The 16,777-nt window shown below is 51.4% G+C and overlaps 1 protein-coding gene and 1 long non-coding RNA gene across 2 annotated transcripts; both read right to left on the bottom strand.

Moving 5' to 3' along the window:
* Positions 1 to 1,677: 1,677 nt before the first annotated feature.
* Positions 1,678 to 2,358, bottom strand: LOC120688947 (vegetative cell wall protein gp1-like). The gene is made up of 2 exons (XM_039971315.1): positions 2,020 to 2,358; positions 1,678 to 1,915 (listed from the first exon to the last, which is right to left on the bottom strand). Exons 1-2 carry the CDS (start codon positions 2,258 to 2,260, stop codon positions 1,854 to 1,856), a joined length of 303 nt encoding a protein of 100 aa, XP_039827249.1. The 5' UTR covers positions 2,261 to 2,358; the 3' UTR covers positions 1,678 to 1,853.
* A 9,363-nt stretch (positions 2,359 to 11,721) lies between these two features.
* On the bottom strand, positions 11,722 to 13,060 carry LOC120689611. Its single transcript, XR_005681362.1, has 2 exons — positions 12,180 to 13,060; positions 11,722 to 12,078 (listed from the first exon to the last, which is right to left on the bottom strand). It is a non-coding gene; the product is annotated as an uncharacterized LOC120689611 (long non-coding RNA).
* Positions 13,061 to 16,777: the final 3,717 nt, after the last annotated feature.

The following is a 16,777-nucleotide window of genomic DNA, read 5'->3' on the forward strand; positions in this document are numbered from 1 at the left end:
TGATCAAGTTGATGTCTGGAAATGATCGTTAGTGAGCGTCAACAAGATCCCCCAAGCAGTCCTTTGCTCATTCCGAGCAAAATAGGACAAATCATGTTGTTGTTGATCAGAAAATCACTTTAACTCTTACCTACTTGCTTCAGTCTTGCGCTGGAATTTCGCTGCTATGTACTACTTTTTTCCTATATACATTTCCTAGTGTCTCTGTTTTGAAGTACGAGGCACGGCTTAATTAACCTGCTTCAGTCTCTAGTGCTGGAATTTTGCTGCTACTATTTTTTTTAGAAACACAGTATAGACGTGGACGCTTTATGTACACCAACCCCTATGAATATAGGTACGGAGTCAAAAGTTGATGACCATAAGATCAATAATACAATGGAATTGCTTTCAGAACAACACTTCAGTCTCCAATTGCTTTCAAATATTTTTAAGTATTGGTTCTGAGAATTGAAAAGTACATGCGCGCCTTCAAAAACTATACTGGCTTAAAGCCAACCTTCTCTCGTAGCTAGAGATTTTCTTCGAGGACAAATTCAAAGGGCTCATCAGTTTCCTGTGGCGTGGACTAAGGATGGAAATATTAAAGGGCAGGAAGCCAACGGATGGCCTCCACGTGTTCAGAGACACGCAAAGGAGACATTCAAAAAACATCGTTCCTGTTGTTGGAGAACGACTTCATCAGCTGCACACAAGCTGGCACAACGGTCGCACACGACGCGGTCTACGCGCACGATGCAATCCTCGCTCATCCAGGGACGAAGCCAGGAAAAATATTAGGCGGGGCTAAACACATCTTAGACGTAGAGCACCTTCTCAAGGCAACAATGGTGAAAATTTTTAGGTGGGGCTCAGGAAGGGCTCCATGGACTCACCATCAGTAAGGGGGGCTCGAGCCCGGGTTGCCCCCCTGCTAGCTTCGTCCCTGCACTCATCACCGGCCGCTCCGATAGTTCATCAGGACAGCAGTTAGATCAGTAGCCTCTCTCCAAAACCAATTGTTGTACATGTATAAATATGAGTCAAATGAATCAATACAGGCGTGGTTGATCCAATTCTTTCTTTCTCTACATGGTACTATCAGTTACCCTCCGATCCTAAACTTCAGCATCTCCTTCTTCTCTGCGCCCTGCATCCACCATGGCTTTCTCTCCGACAGAGCTGCTATTCCAGCTCCGGCCTCCCTTCTCCAGACCGTCAACATCCGCTCTCACTGTCCCGGTCCTCCTCGACGTCAACGAGTCCACTACCGCTAGTGGCGCTGCTCCTTCGTCGCCGACCACGTCCACACGCCACTGCCCTTGGAGGACGACCGCGATGCCGAGTGGCGCATGATCGACCACTGCATGGTCAATTGGCTCCACAACACCATCGCCAAGAACGTCTTCGACATCATCCACAAGCCTTATGCCTCGGCGTTCATCGTCTGGAACGACATCGAAGGTGTCCTCCGCGACAACAAACTCCAACGCGCAGTCTGCATTCGTTCTCTACACCTATATATCTTTCATACTACTCCCTCTGTTTTGAAGTACGAGACACAGTTTAATTAACATGTTTCGGTCTCGAGTGCTGAAATTTCGCTACTACTATTTTTTTATTTTTTAAAAGACCTACTACTACTTTTTAAGAAACATAGTACATATGCAGACGTTTAAATACACGCACAAAGTCGAATGTTCATGACCATAGGATCAATACTATAATGGTTCCGAGAATTGGAAAGTACATGTGCGTGCCTTCAAAAACTACATTATGCGTTTATTTCGTGATACATCCTCATTTAACTACTCGATCGCACATTCAAATACATATATAGCCTCTGCGAGACGTCGTCGATGGCGCAGCAACAATCATGGCGGCGAGCACCGGCGACCAATGCACGGCGGGAAAGGGCGGCGTAGTGGCGGCGGACCTGCAGATTAAATGGGGAGCAAGAGCCCATCATCGATTAGCCGCCACTAAAGTAGAGCAGCAGGCAAAAAATAAATCAAAGAAGGCGGAGGAGCGACGACTCACGGGCAAGTTTGGCGCCATAGGAGGGCTCCGGCAGGGTGGGGTATGACGGCGCCGGCTCCGGCTGCGTGGGGTAGGACGGCGCCGGCTGCGGATAGGTGGGGTAGGACGGCACCGGCTGCGTGGGGTAAGACGGCACCGGCTGGCAGAGGCAGCCGGTGGAGGCCACCAGCCAGAGCGCCACGGCGAGCTGCGCCACCGCCAGGAGGCCGGGGCGGCGGCGCGGCACCAACGACACGGCCATCGATCACGCAGACACCAACACCACCCGTGCACACTAGCTAGCCGAACGGGGCTGGGCGAGCTAAGCTTGCTCCTTTGGCAGACTCCGATGATCATCCGGCCGTGCTAGCATCGTGCTATTTATATAGCACCCTCAGCCGCCATGGGACAAACGGGCTGAATGTTCGCGGCACCTTCCAGTGGCAGCAGTGGTCGTCGGTCGTCTCTGTCTCTGTATGCTTGCATTGCCTTGGCGCAATTTTTCCACGACGACCCACCATGACTATTGTTTGCATTATATAGTGTTTTTAGTAATTGGTTGGTGCATACGGCTCAATGTAACATCTTTTAGATGAGGAAAATTTGTGTTAATCTCAAATAATCACTACCGCCACTGCAAAGCACAAAGCCGTCTGCTCAGTGTTGTATGTATTGATGACCGGCAAAATGTTTCCTATTGGAAACAAATAATAAAGCAGATAGTTTGCATGTTTTTCTATCGGGATCGGATGTGGACTTCAAACGAGAACAACTTGAGCTAGCGACAGCCGGGGATCGATCTCGATCAGGTCTTCATTTCGTCATTGAGAAGAAGATCGCGCACGTAGCCAATCAAATAATTGTCGCCACCGGTAGGCAAAAATAGGAAGGGAGAATAATTGGTGCTAGCGACGACCGGCGACTGAGGCCTGGTCTTTGCACCCATAAGCAGCGCGGCCAGCCCTGCTGTCCGTTTCAGGGCTTGCACAGTGCACACTGCTGAATCCCGCTCCATCCGCCACTCTGGTTTTTACACGGCCAATCCCTGTGTGATCTCGGTGAATTTTACCTTGGAGTCCGTCTGGATCATCAAGGTGCTAGGAAATGAACTAAACTCCCACAGTAACTCCGGCACCAGCATGCGTGCTACAGCAGTTAATAATCGCGGAGAAAACGAGGAGTCTCGTTAAGAAGAAATTGCAGAAACGAGGAGACTATGGTTGACGTGATTAATGGATTGATAAGCATAATTGGTGCCCTCTGTCATGTGAAAATATAGTAGTTGCACGTTTTATTAGGCTATATAGCTGCACGTACTAAAATTTGTTGGCACTTGTAACTTGACAGGCCTGTTAGCATAGCAACTTTTGGAGGCCCCTAATTTTTGAAGACCTGGTGCAGTCGCACCTTCCGCACCGCCCTAGGGCCAGCCCTGATTATAGATAAGGTGGCGAGTTCAACTCCATTCAATTCAATCAACAAATGCACAAAAGAAATGTTTAACCCATGTGTAACTTCATGTCCCTCCTCCCTCAGCTCTGTTCCTAAATATAGCAATTTAATTTGAATCATTCCAAATTTATGGAGTTGAACAGACAAAAACCCACAAAATTTGTTGCTCATGTGGACGCCCATTATATCAGCTCTGTTCCCTCCGATCCATTTTAAATTATAATTCGTTTGACTTTTTAGACCTCAATTGTGATCACTCGTCTTATTCAAAAATTTGTGTAAAATATCACTTCTTTTATTGTTGCTTGTCTTACTAAAAAGTTCTTCAAAAAGACTTAAATTTGACTTTATTTGCATAGTTTTTTTTACTAGAGAAAAATCCATTTGACCCCCCTGAACTTGTCACCGAATCTGAAAAACACCCCTGAACTCAAAAACTAGAAATCTTACATACCTAAACTTTCAATACCGGCCAAATTACCCCCTAGACCACGTCAAAGCTGTTTTGTTGGTAGTTTTGCTGATGTGGCACATGCGGGTCCCACATGTCACTGTATTTTTTTGCCACATCACCTCCTCTTCCAACCCCTCTCTCACTAATCGAGCAGCCCCACATGTCAGCCCTCACTAACAGGCTACATGGTCTGTGAGTCTCCCTACAGCAAGAATTCCGGAGACGGCGAGGCTGGAGTGACTCCCAAGTGAGCCTGCTGCTGCCGACCTGGCAGCGCCGGCGCTGGCGCCGCTGGTGTTGCGGCCGGGCTATTGGGGCAGTAGATGAAGCAATCACTCTGAGTCCAGTAGCAAGGAAATTTGGGCAGCGTTTGGCCGCAGTAACAGGTCCTCCAGTGACGACCGCTGCGACAATCTCTTGCGAAGCATAAAATCACTGTAATTTTGCTGCTCTTGTTCATGCCCTCGCCACCTGCCGATCTCACCATTTTGTCACCGTCGTCTGCAAGTGTGCGTACGTCACATACCAACATTGCGCCACATCATGGCTACTTATTTTTGTCTGATCGATTTTGAATAATAACATGATGAATGTGTGTGCTTACACTCTGCAGAGGAAACGAGGCATGCCAAGAAGGCGAGGAGAATCGCCGCCTTCACCTTGCTGGCATCCATCTGAGAGGCAACCGATGAAAGCACAAGAGTCAGCACGGCCCCTTTTTTTTTCTTCTAATTTTGACCTATATACTTGTTAACAGTACACATATATATAGACAAATTTGCTGGAGCCTTATTAGACAATTTTTTATATGCAACTGCAAGCAGGCCGGCCACTGGATGTGTTTTTTGGTAGTACAATTAATTCCTGCTTAATAAGCGTGAGGACCAATAATAGTCTTCTAAGTATGGGACTCACTTTATTTGTTGTCACTACCCGAAACCCGAACATTGCCGAGTGCCAAGGGGTTTGCCGAGTGCAATTTTTCGGACACTCGGCAAACAATCTATTTGCCAAGTGCCATCGAGAAAACACTCGGCAAAAAAGGCACTCGGCAAACAAGGTTGTTTGCCGAGTGCCTAGAGGTTGGCACTCGGCAAAGAGGTGTTTGCCGAGTGCCAAGGGGTGGGCACTCGGCAAACATCCCATTTCTGAATTTTCTAAAAATTTTAAAAATAGCAAACAAAGTCTAAAAATTATGAGATTTGGCAAGATGTCATAATATCATATGTGTAGGTTGTGAGAAAAAGTTGAGGAGGTTTCGCACACTTTTGTCATGTACGTGCTTACAAACCGATACATCTCCGAAGAAAAATCATAGAGTTGAGAATGATCCGATAAGAATTGGAGTCAAATTGATGGTCGAATTGTTGTTTGAGTTCAAAACTTTTTTATAGGCAATAGATAACATAGATTGCTTAACGTGAAATTTTGGAAATTTTTCAAGTCCATTTGGTATTTTTAAAAATTTTTTACTTAATTTTTTTAGCCGAGTGTATTTTATTGGCATTCGGCAAAAAGAGGCTTTGCCGAGTGCCATAAAAATACACTCGGCAAAGCGTCTCGGATGAATTTTGAATTAGAATTTTTGGAGTATTTCAAATGACCTCGGATGAAGAAACTCACAATAGCAAAGTTGTAGATCTCGAAAAGTTAAGAAACTTTGTAGTTCACAACTTTTTTATTTGAATGCATTTAGGATTTCAAATATGTGTTTGAATTTCTCAAATTTGAAATTCAAATTTTGCAAATGACCTCGGATCAAAAAACTTACAACATCAAAGTTGTAGATCGCGAAAAGTTACGGAGCTTTGTAGTTGAAAAGTTTTTTATTTGAATACGTTTAGGGCCTCAAACAAGTAATTTTATCACTTCTTTTATTGTTGCTTGCCTTACTAAAAAAGTTCTTCAAAAAGACTTAAATTTGACTTTATTTGCATAGTTTTTTTACTACAGAAAAATCCATTTGACCCCTGAACTTGTCACCGAATATGAAAAACACCCCTGAATTCAAAAACCAGAAATCTTACGTACCTAAACTTTCAATACCAGCCAAATTACCCCCCTTGACCACGCCAAAGCTGTTTTGTTGGTAGTTTTGCTGATGTGGCACATGCGGGTCCCACATGTCACTGTATTTTTTTGCCACATCACCTCCTCTTCCTCCCCCTCTCTCTCACTAACCGAGCTGCCCCACATGTCAGCCCTTTTTCCACCTCCAGACCCCCTCCGCCGCCGACGTCCCTGCTCTCCCGGTCTCCTCCCCTCCAGCCCCTGCCTTCGGTGGCGCCCCCTCCTCTCCTGTCCTTCGCACGCGGCGCGCGGCGCGGGCGCCCGCGGCGGGACCAATGGGCCAGGCCTAGCAACGGCGCGGGCTCAGCGGCGTGCGGGTGCAGGAGGCACATGCACGTGCACGGCAGCTCGCGCGGGCGGAGCGGGAACAGGGGCGGTGGAAGCTTCGCGCGGGGAGGGGGGAGGCAAGGGCCCAACTATGCGCGGAAGCGGGAGCCGCGTGGATCCGGCGGCGGCGGCGCGGGCGTGCGTGCGCGGGGGGCGTGCGACGCGGAGAAAGGCGGCCTCGGGCGGCGGCACGCGCAGGCGAGGCAGTTTGGGAGGGTGGGGGCGCGCCGGGTGCGCGGCATGCGGGCAAGGAGCCTGTGCACGGGGCGGCCAGCTCGTGTGCGCCAGGAGGAAGAAGGGCTGACGCGTGGGGCCACTGAGTCAGTGAGAGAGAGGGGGAGGAAGAGGAGGTGATGTGGCAAAAAATATAGTGACATATGGGACCCACATGTGCCACGTCAACCACCCGTGGAATAGCTTTGACCCGGTCAAGGGGGGTAATTTGGCCGGTATTGAAAGTTTATGTCGGTACCCCAGGACTGGGGTACCCCCTCTTGCTGTGTCTGGGCAAGGGTCTTGTAGTTATCCTTAACTACATCCAAACAGCCGGACCCCTGAGGTCCGGAGTCATGTTCTCCCAGCAACGCTCCGGACCGTTCCACAGTTGGGAAACGTCCGGAGACACCACGTGTCCCGGAAGAGGCAGGAACTCGTGCGCGAGCAGCCGAGGCTCCGGACCTCCCACGGAGACCGGACCCCCGCGAGGTCCCGGACCCTCATGGGGTCCCGGACCCCCTGTATAATAACCGGACCCCTCACTAAGGGAAGAGATCGACGCCCCGCGTCGGGGTGGTCCGGGGCCGCCACGTGTCTGCAAGACATGGCCGTTTGGGTTTCCATACCAACGTTCACCCACCATTGCATTTATTGCGGTAGGTGAACGTCCGCATTGATATAGCAGAAGCTGAGGCGTTTCATTGACCAGGGGATACTATTGATCGCGTATTACCAAGGCAGTGGAGCCGCTGGCACCGCCCATACTGCGTCTGCCAGTCTGCCGTAACAGATGGATACGACGGCTCAGCTTCGCCCATTATGACGCTGCATAATAGCCTCAGCAGGCCACGCCGCAAGCTACGCTACTCCAACGGGCGCCTAGCTGACGGGACAAGAAAAGACCCCCTGAGTCAGAAGAGGAGCAGTGTGCATATCGGAGGAAAGATTCGCTACCACTGTAGCCACAGTCACGTTGGGCCCACCTGTCGGGGCATCAACGTCCTATGTATCCGCTCCCCCTTGATCTATAAAAGGAGGGGGCGCCGCTAGAAAACCTCAGGCTGGGCAAGAACCAAGGCCAGCAGAGGATAGGTTCATACACACCACCAAGAACAATACATCTCCCAGTGGACGTAGGGTATTACGCTCCGGCGGCCCGAACCACTCTAAATCGTGTGTTCTTGGGTCCTTGTCTCAGTATAGATCCAGCCCCATCGCCTAGTACTTCCCCGAGTACTCCCTCACTGGGAATAGGCGGGTGCGTTCCGCCACCCGGTTGTGGGTACCCCTAGAACCCCCACGACATTTTGGCGCCGTCCGTGGGGAAGTCAGGCGCAGGTTGGATCTTCAGGCCTCTGGGCTGTGTTCTTCCTCTGCAACGACGAACCTGAAGATGAAGGAAGGCAGGGCCACACTCACTCCACCTGTCTTGGCACCGGCGCAGCAACGCCCTCAGTGCGGCGGCGCACGACAGCGACGCCTGCTGTGCGTCGCCACTGCGACACCTCGGAGCCGGCGTAGCGGCGCACAGCGGAGGCGCCGCTGGGCGCTGCTGCCCCTACGTCGACTCAAGGTTTTCTCTCAAGCAACGGCCACACCTCCTCTGCGGTGGCATGGTGTCGGCTCAAGGCTTCCTCTCAACATGGAGCCTGGAGCCGACGGCCATCCCGGAGGAAGTGGACCGTGTCGTCCTGCCGTCTCCAGCACCGGAGATCCACCTCAGCGTTGCTCGGTGCTGCTGCAGACAGGACCCCGCCTCCTCGCACGGGGGCCCCTGGCGCTAGCACCAAGGACAAGCCGGCGAACGACCGCACTTCTCCACGCGTCGCACCGGTCCATCTGCTGCGCAAGGGCTCTGGTTTCCATCGGCAACGGCGACGGCAGGGGGAGGGGGCCTCTTCCATTCAAAAGCCAAAGAATTTGTCTCATGCCATGTAAGCATGTGACAGCTCTTAAGGCAAGGAGGGGTCCCCCGAGCTCCCGAGGTGATGCTGGATGATGCAGTTCAGGCACGTCCAGGGCGCCTTCACCTCCGAAGAACACGCTGTAAAGCATGCAGCCCTAGGTTACTCCTAAGAAAAGACTAAGAGAATTCCTCCTTTGTAATAACGTGGCGCCTACGTGTGTGTCCAGAGCGGTCAAGGTCCGACCTTGTAAACCCGACCTCTGGCCCTATCACACAAACAGGCAAAAAACGGTCCGGAGCGGTGGAGGTCCGACCTCGTAATCCCGACCTCTGATGTATACCGTGACAACCACAATAATAAAGGAGATTTACTTTCTCAGTTTTACCTAGGCTCCACCCAGATTACATTTATTCGCCTTGGTTTAACTATTCTTTCCTCTTGAACGGAGTTTACCTTTGTTGCTAACAATCCAAGTTAAGTTGCTGGCTTGTGGTCAGGAGAAGACACCCCTTCTAGCTGGAAGGCAGTCCGGACCCCTAAGGACCTGCTCTGGAGAAGTGGTATTTGTATCCTGGGGTAGAGAAGCTCCGCGTGGCTTAGCCTGGTAATGTACCCTAAGTTTACGTACTTCACTACCCTGTTACAAGTACTCTAGTATCCAAGACTGCTGTCTTTAGAGGTCCCGGGCTCTCTTCTAGTATAAGGCTTGGTTTCTTTGCACCTTACTATGAGGTCCGGTAACATGCTTCATCAGATTGTCAGCAACGGTCGCTCCAAGTCCACTCCGGTGGCCCGCTCCGGCGGAGACCGCTCGCCACGGTCGCTACAAGTCCACTCCGGTGGCCCGCTCCGGCGGAGACCGCTCGCCACGGTCGCTACAAGTCCACTCCGGTGGCCCGCTCCGGCGGAGACCGCTCGCCACGGTCGCTCCAAGTCCACTCCGGTGGCCCGCTCCGGCGGAGACCGCTCGCCACGGTTGCTACAAGTCCACTCCGGTGGCCCGCTCCGGCGGAGACCGCTCGCCACGGTCGCTCCAAGTCCACTCCGGTGGCCCGCTCCGGCGGAGACCGCTCGCCACGGTCGCTACAAGTCCACTCCGGTGGCCCGCTCCGGCGGAGACCGCTCGCCACGGTCGCTCCAAGTCCACTCCGGTGGCCTGCTCCGGCGGAGACCGCTCGCCACGGTCGCTCCAAGTCCACTCCGGTGGCCCGCTCCGGCGGAGACCGCTCGCCACGGTCGCTCCAAGTCCACTCCGGTGGCCCGCTCCGGTGGAGACCGCTCGCCACGGTCGACAAGAGCCGGGTCCGGGAAGTGGTGCTTACTCCCTGAGCGATCCGAAGTCTGTGTAGCCGCTTAGCTTGGTTCCGTACCCTAAGCCTACACCTTCGTCGCCCAATGGAGAGCACTCTAGTACCTGAACCTGGGAACAGGCATACCGGCCTCAGGGGTCCGGGATGCCCGCTCTCTCCATGAGCACACCAACGCAATCAACTTGCGTAGGAACACATCACGATGGTGGCCCCACCTGCGGGTTCGTACCTCACCCGAGGTGGGCCCGGGGGCCACTGTCGGTACCCCAGGACTGGGGTACCCCCTCTTGCTGTGTCTGGGCAAGGGTCTTGTAGTTATCCTTAACTACATCCAAACAGCCGGACCCCTGAGGTCCGGAGTCCTGTTCTCCCAGCAACGCTCCGGACCGTTCCACAGTTGGGAAAGGTCCGGAGACACCACGTGTCCCGGAAGAGGCAGGAACTCGTGTGCGAGCAGCCGAGGCTCCGGACCTCCCACGGAGACCGGTCCCCCGCGGGGTCCCGGACCCTCATGGGGTCCCGGACCCCTGTATAATAACCGGACCCCTCACTAAGGGAAGAGATCGACGCCCCGCGTCGGGGTGGTCCGGGGCCGCCACGTGTCTGCAAGACATGGCCGTTTGGGTTTCCATACCAACGTTCACCCACCATTGCATTTATTGCGGTAGGTGAACGTCCGCATTGATATAGCAGAAGCTGAGGCGTTTCATTGACCAGGGGATACTATTGATCGCGTATTACCAAGGCAGTGGAGCCGCTGGCACCGCCCATACTGCGTCTGCCAGTCTGCCGTAACAGATGGATACGACGGCTCAGCTTCGCCCATTATGACGCTGCATAATAGCCTCAGCAGGCCACGCCGCAAGCTACGCTACTCCAACGGGCGCCTAGCTGACGGGACAAGAAAAGACCCCCTGAGTCAGAAGAGGAGCAGTGTGCATATCGGAGGAAAGATTCGCTACCACTGTAGCCACAGTCACGTTGGGCCCACCTGTCGGGGCATCAACGTCCTATGTATCCGCTCCCCCTTGATCTATAAAAGGAGGGGGCGCCGCTAGAAAACCTCAGGCTGGGCAAGAACCAAGGCCAACAGAGGATAGGTTCATACACACCACCAAGAACAATACATCTCCCAGTGGACGTAGGGTATTACGCTCCGGCGGCCCGAACCACTCTAAATCGTGTGTTCTTGGGTCCTTGTCTCAGTATAGATCCAGCCCCATCTCCTAGTACTTCCCCGAGTACTCCCTCACTGGGAATAGGCGGGTGCGTTCCGCCACCCGGCTGTGGGTACCCCTAGAACCTCCACGACAGTTTAGGTATGTAAGATTTCTGGTTCTGGTTTTTGAGTTCAGGGGTGCTTTTCAGATTCGGTGACGAGTTCCGGGGGGGTCAAATGGACTTTTCTCTTTTTACTAAGACGAGTAGACAAAGTTGAGGTTAAAAAGTCAAATGAATTATAATTTACAACGGAGGGAAGTTGTATGCAATTGCTAGATTTAAACCAGCCATTTAGAGTGTTGGTTAGCCAAAACGTCCTAGCAATTAAGGACTCATGTATGATTCAGTATATTTAGGGCCTGTTTGGATACGATTATAAGCTGCTTTTCCGGCGAGAGAACGCGAGAAGCGAAAAAATCCCGCCAAACGCCTTGCGACACGGTCGATTATCTACGTCGCGGCTTCAGTTGGCGGGCAGAGTTTGTACTGAAAATCAAGAATCGGAAATCGCAGCCACAATCTCGATTTTCTGCATCGCCGCGAGGCCCAGTCGCGGGTTCCTCGTGAGCGAAGACAAACAGGCCCTTAATAACGGACGTGGATCATATGGACGCTTTTTCAGCTTATTTGGTCCTAAAATTGCTAGAAGTGCTTAGATTTGAGGACGGAGGGAGCATTGGAAAGCTACAGCTATGAAACAGCAGTGATTGTGTGATCTGTAGTAGTGGAGTTGGCCCTCAACACCTCTAGAGCTTTTGAAGACCTGTCAACAATTTTTTGAAGCCCGGTAATCACAGGTAATACGAGTTTAACTAGTTTTAAACTATGCATTTTGTGCGCGATACATCTTTTATTTTAAGTTCCCGATCACATTCAAATACATATTGGCGGCGCTGGGCTGCCTAGCTCATCACATCCATCCATATACCTGTAGACTATATAGTCGATGAGATGCGTGGAATCTCGACAGGATGATTGGTCATGAAGATGTTAACTGTTGAAGCTAAGTTAAGGCGGGCTTTGGCCGGAGCAGCCGCCTTCAGGTGGGCAGACCGGCGGCGGCGCGGCGGGCACCGGCCGCCAATGCACCATGGAGGGAAAGGGTGGTGTTGCGGTGGAGGAGCTGCATAAGGGAAACAAACTTTGATGATTAGATACCCAGTCGGAATGCGGCATGCGCGGTCAATATATGTACTTATAAGAAGCTGAGAGCAGGAGACCCACGAGGATGGGTGCCCGTCGGTGGCGGCAGTGTTGGCGGCGGCGGCGGCGGCGTCAGTTCTGGCGGCGGCGGTGGCGGGACGTGGCCGCGTGCAGTGCGGGCAGATCGGCGGTGGATGGCAGTACGGACGGAAGCAGATCGGAGGGTAACGGTGTGGCGGCGGCGGAGCTGCAAAAAATAAAAAATTGGAGCGACCCCTGCTGATTAGCTAGCCCGATCGAACTGATAATGGATAGCTAGCTGGCTTGAGTGGACATCCAACACGCGCGCTAGTCTGGAGACGCATGAGGAGGGACGCCCGGCGGCGGCGGCGGCATCGTCAGTGTTGGCGGCGGCGGCGTGTGGCCGCAGGGTGGGATGAAGCGCCGGCAGAGGCAGCCCCTCGCCGTCGCCAGCCAGACTGCCACGACGAGCTGCACCAGCGTTAGCAAGCGGCGGCGCCCCCATCACGCACCAGATTTGCATCGTGACAGTTCTCGGCTCCGTTCGTGCGCATCGATCATCTCTCCTGTTATCAATTTATAGTATAAGGCAGCATTGCATTATATTTTTCTTGCAGCCAGTGGACGACACTGCCACCAGTCAGTTCAGTTGCCGCTGTGGCTGTGGCCTTGGCTAGTGGCTTGACGCAAAAAAACTTTCCAGGTCCGCCACATTTGCCGGTCAACGGAGTGGAGAGAAATGCAAAACTTTCCAGGTCCGCCACATTTGCCGGTCAACGGAGTGGAGAGAAATGCGATCCTGTCCCCGGAGATATCAATGATAAGATTAAGGGGCGATTTCGGAAGGCTTCTTCTAAGACAGTTTCATCGATTAAGTTAAAACGGAAATAGCTTCATTCGGTTTCTAATTCATTTTTACCTCGGCTTATAAAACGGTTGACGCTACGACGCCTTGATTTTGCACAGAATAGGTGAATCCAAAGCTGGAAAAAGCCCTTCAAAACAGACCCTAAATCTACAACCATTACGTTCTTATTATATTATACTTCCAATATACTAATAGGTGGAGGTGAAGTCCCAGAAATGAACCCCCCCGCGTCGTCTCCCCCCGGAGGCGGCTCGAGCGGGGCCCCAAGCTCGCCGCCACGCCCCACCCCCTCCCGGCCTCCTCCCGCCTCGCCGCCGCCGGAGCAAGGCACCGGAAGTCCGTGTGCCCGCTGGGAAGGCAGCGGCGGGGCCTTCTCCCGGCTCTCTCGCCAGCCCAGGGCGACGACACCGAGCATGGAGACGGCGGCGGCGGGCGGCAGCGACCGGAGCTGCAGATCCGATGTCCCGAAGGCTAGATCCGGCGCCTCCGACTGGTCTTCGTGGTGCAGCTTCCTCCTCTGCTGCGGGAGGCGGCGGCGGCGGACGGCGGCGGCGGCAACCGGTGCTGCTGTCCGGTGTCCCGGAGGCCGGATCCGGTGTCCCCGATGCCGGATCCGATGCCCACGCGGGAGCTTCCGCCTCTGCTGCGGCAGTGGCTCTTGGCGGACGGCGTCAAGGCTGTGCCTCTGTTGCGGGATGCGCTTCCGCGCAGTTCGACACCGGGCTCCTTCACCGACATCTGCATCGGCTGGCGGGGCTCCATGGCCGACGTGCTCGACCGCTCTACGCTCTACACGCAGCGCGGCGCCACAGGGCGCCTGTAGTGCCAGTGGGCGGTCGGTGGAGCGGGCTACCCTCTCATGGTCAGGATGTGGGCCGTGCGCCATGGTGCCTGTGCCGGCGGCGGTAGTCGTCGACGACCCATGTGCTGCCTGGCCAGAGGGGCTGGGCGATGCAGCTGTGCGGCTGCCGTGTGCAGCCGACGCGTCGATACTCCTCCGAAGAAACGAACGGGTGGTGCCATGGCTACGACTCAAGATGCTACGCCTTGCTGCTCGTGCGAATCATCAAGGATTCAAACAGCGGGGTACGGCCTAGGCATTACGCCTCGCTGCTCGTGCGAATCATCAAGGATTCAAACAGCGGGGTACGGCCTAGGCATTACGCCTCGCTGCTCGTGCGAATCATCAAGGATTCAAACAGCAGGGTACGGCCTAGGCATGGAAATGGTGGTGTGCCTCGCTGCAATGCGCAAGCCGCTGAGGGCTCAAGCAACGAGGTACATGGCCGGTGGAGTCGCTAGCGAAAGCCTTGCTGGAATCTAGCCGGCCTCGACGATGACAATGACAATGACAATGTTCTACCTCCTTGGAGGCGGTCACTGAGATTCTACCCCTCCCACACTTGGCCGGTGAAGTGATTGATGTGCAGCGAAAGCATTGCGCCCGGTGCGCGGGGAGGTGCCCACCTCCGCACATCAAGTTATTACATGCTCGCCGTTTCCAAGCGCGATGCCTGATGGCATGAGTTGTAGCTATTTTATCAGTGGTTATGCCACGGTTGAGTCCTTGAGCTAGGACGTGTTGTTATGTGGTTATGCCACGGTTCGCCTTATGCTAGGCAAATGGTGTAAACTTTGATTATCATGCGGGCCGTTAGGGGCCACAATGAAATGAATCAAGTGGGGGATTCTCTTCCCTTCCGTTGAACCTTCAAAAAAAAATACTAATAGGTGCTCTTTTACTGTTTAAATTTTATCCCCCAAAAAGTGAAATACATCTTAACTTTGAACTTCTAGTGAAGCCTATCTTAACAAATCAATACCTACACAAGAAGCCCATAGAACCAATCAGAGTGTCTATGCAAGTTTAAGTTTATTCAGATCTAGTTGGATGACGATGTGGCTTTCAATAACAACTCACACGAGTAATTAAGGCTAGCAGGGTCATTCCTTCTTACTGGTAATATATCTAAAACTTAATAGAAATCTACTTATTTTAGCACATGATGAGTAGGCAAATTAAAAATGACTTTGTTATACAATAAAATAAAAATGATTTTATTGGATGCAATTGGTGTCATATATGTCACTCTCCTACTCATCTACCGCATGCTGGTATGTCGGGCGTGGGTGGAATCAGGAATCAGATTACTTCGGAGGCATGGCATTGGCATCTCATAACAATTATACTACTCCACCTGTTCCAAATTGTTGGTTATTTTGATAAATCTAGATATCTAAATTTTGCTATGCATCTAGATAAACATTATTTCTAGATATATAGTAAAAAATATCCATCTAGATTTACTAAAACGACCTACAATTTAAAACGAAGAAATAGTTGTTCTCATGTAAATGCTCACAGTGAAAAGCGCGCGCACGGGCTCTGAACTCCCTCCCGATGTCTAGTGGGCGTAGGGAATTTTTTTAATTTTAACCTTTTTTAATCTAAAATTTTAATAATAATCTATCTGGATCTAAATTTTCAAAAAGGTCACGCCAAAACTCGTAGCGCGACTCACTGAAGGGTCGTGCCACATGCTTTGGCACAACCAACCTGCCACGCTGGCATCTCAGCTGACCTGACAAGGCTAAGCCGCGCCACGTGCTTCGGCGTGACTCTTCAGCGAGTCGTGCCGTGCGGCGTGGCGCGACTCAACTAATGGTCAGTGACGATTCGCCCATCCGTACTGAATGCAGACTCGGCTGCAATAGTAGATGCTGTTACAGGCAATACATCACGGGCCATATAAGCTAGAATTGGATATTTTGGTGCATGCATCTTCTACCAGTGTAAAATATCAAAGCTATCATTATCACACAGGAATAAATTGCCATACGAGTGAACTTTTCCTCAACTTGCAATCTCACCTTCTTGAGCAGAAGAATTAAAAGACTTTCCCGTTGTACAAACTTCTCATAGTTGTACCTACTTAATCAATGTGAAAACTAACTATGTCTCCAAAAATCTTGTTTAAGCGAAACTCAACAAATCCAAACTGGAATCGAGAATCAAATATAATTAGTATGCAATTTGAGTATGAGATTTCCCAATATTTCTCAAATTTCGTCTTCATTTTTATGCATTACTTAGTGTGCATTTTAGTTCATGTCTCATACGCAGGGTAGATTTTCTTGACATCGAGAACTGCTTTGTACATTCAATTTTTGTCCATGGTTTGATCTGCACATATTACATATATAGATTTAGTAATAAGGAGGTTAGCAAACTGCTCTACAGAAGCCAGTACGAGTGGGCAAAATATGAGGACTTAACATTTTAATTATCTTTGAATCCGTCTAACAACAAACGCTTTCTCCATGTCTCAGTTACCAATGGAGGCGAAGGTTCAAATGACCACGATGGCCTGCTAACTCAGTCGGTAATGTAACATTACGACATCTCCAATAAGCGTAAAGCATATTACACATTCAATATTTTTCAAGGTATTTTGCCATCTGTACAATGAAGGTAATTGTTCTTAAAAAATGCAGAAATTCAGGTGGTACTTCGACATAATTGAATAATTTTTTTTAGAAAGTTTCTCTTCTAAAAAGTGGTGTTCATGAGCAGGCTGAATTAGATTTTTCACCATAAATTATGTTAAGTAGTGATGATTTAATATGCTTGCAAAAATGTCCGCTATAGATAGAAAACTAGAGCCAGTTATCATTTTTCTTGGTTTTCCCTTCCGGCATGTAGGCTGAGAGCCACTAGCAGTTTTTCTTCAATGTGATTAGCCAAATGAATCTGGGCATCAGGATTATCTTTAACATGTCAAGTGTGTGT

The sequence above is a fragment of the Panicum virgatum genome, chromosome 1K, assembly GCF_016808335.1.
Source record: "Panicum virgatum strain AP13 chromosome 1K, P.virgatum_v5, whole genome shotgun sequence".
Classification (NCBI taxonomy): Eukaryota; Viridiplantae; Streptophyta; class Magnoliopsida; order Poales; family Poaceae; genus Panicum; species Panicum virgatum.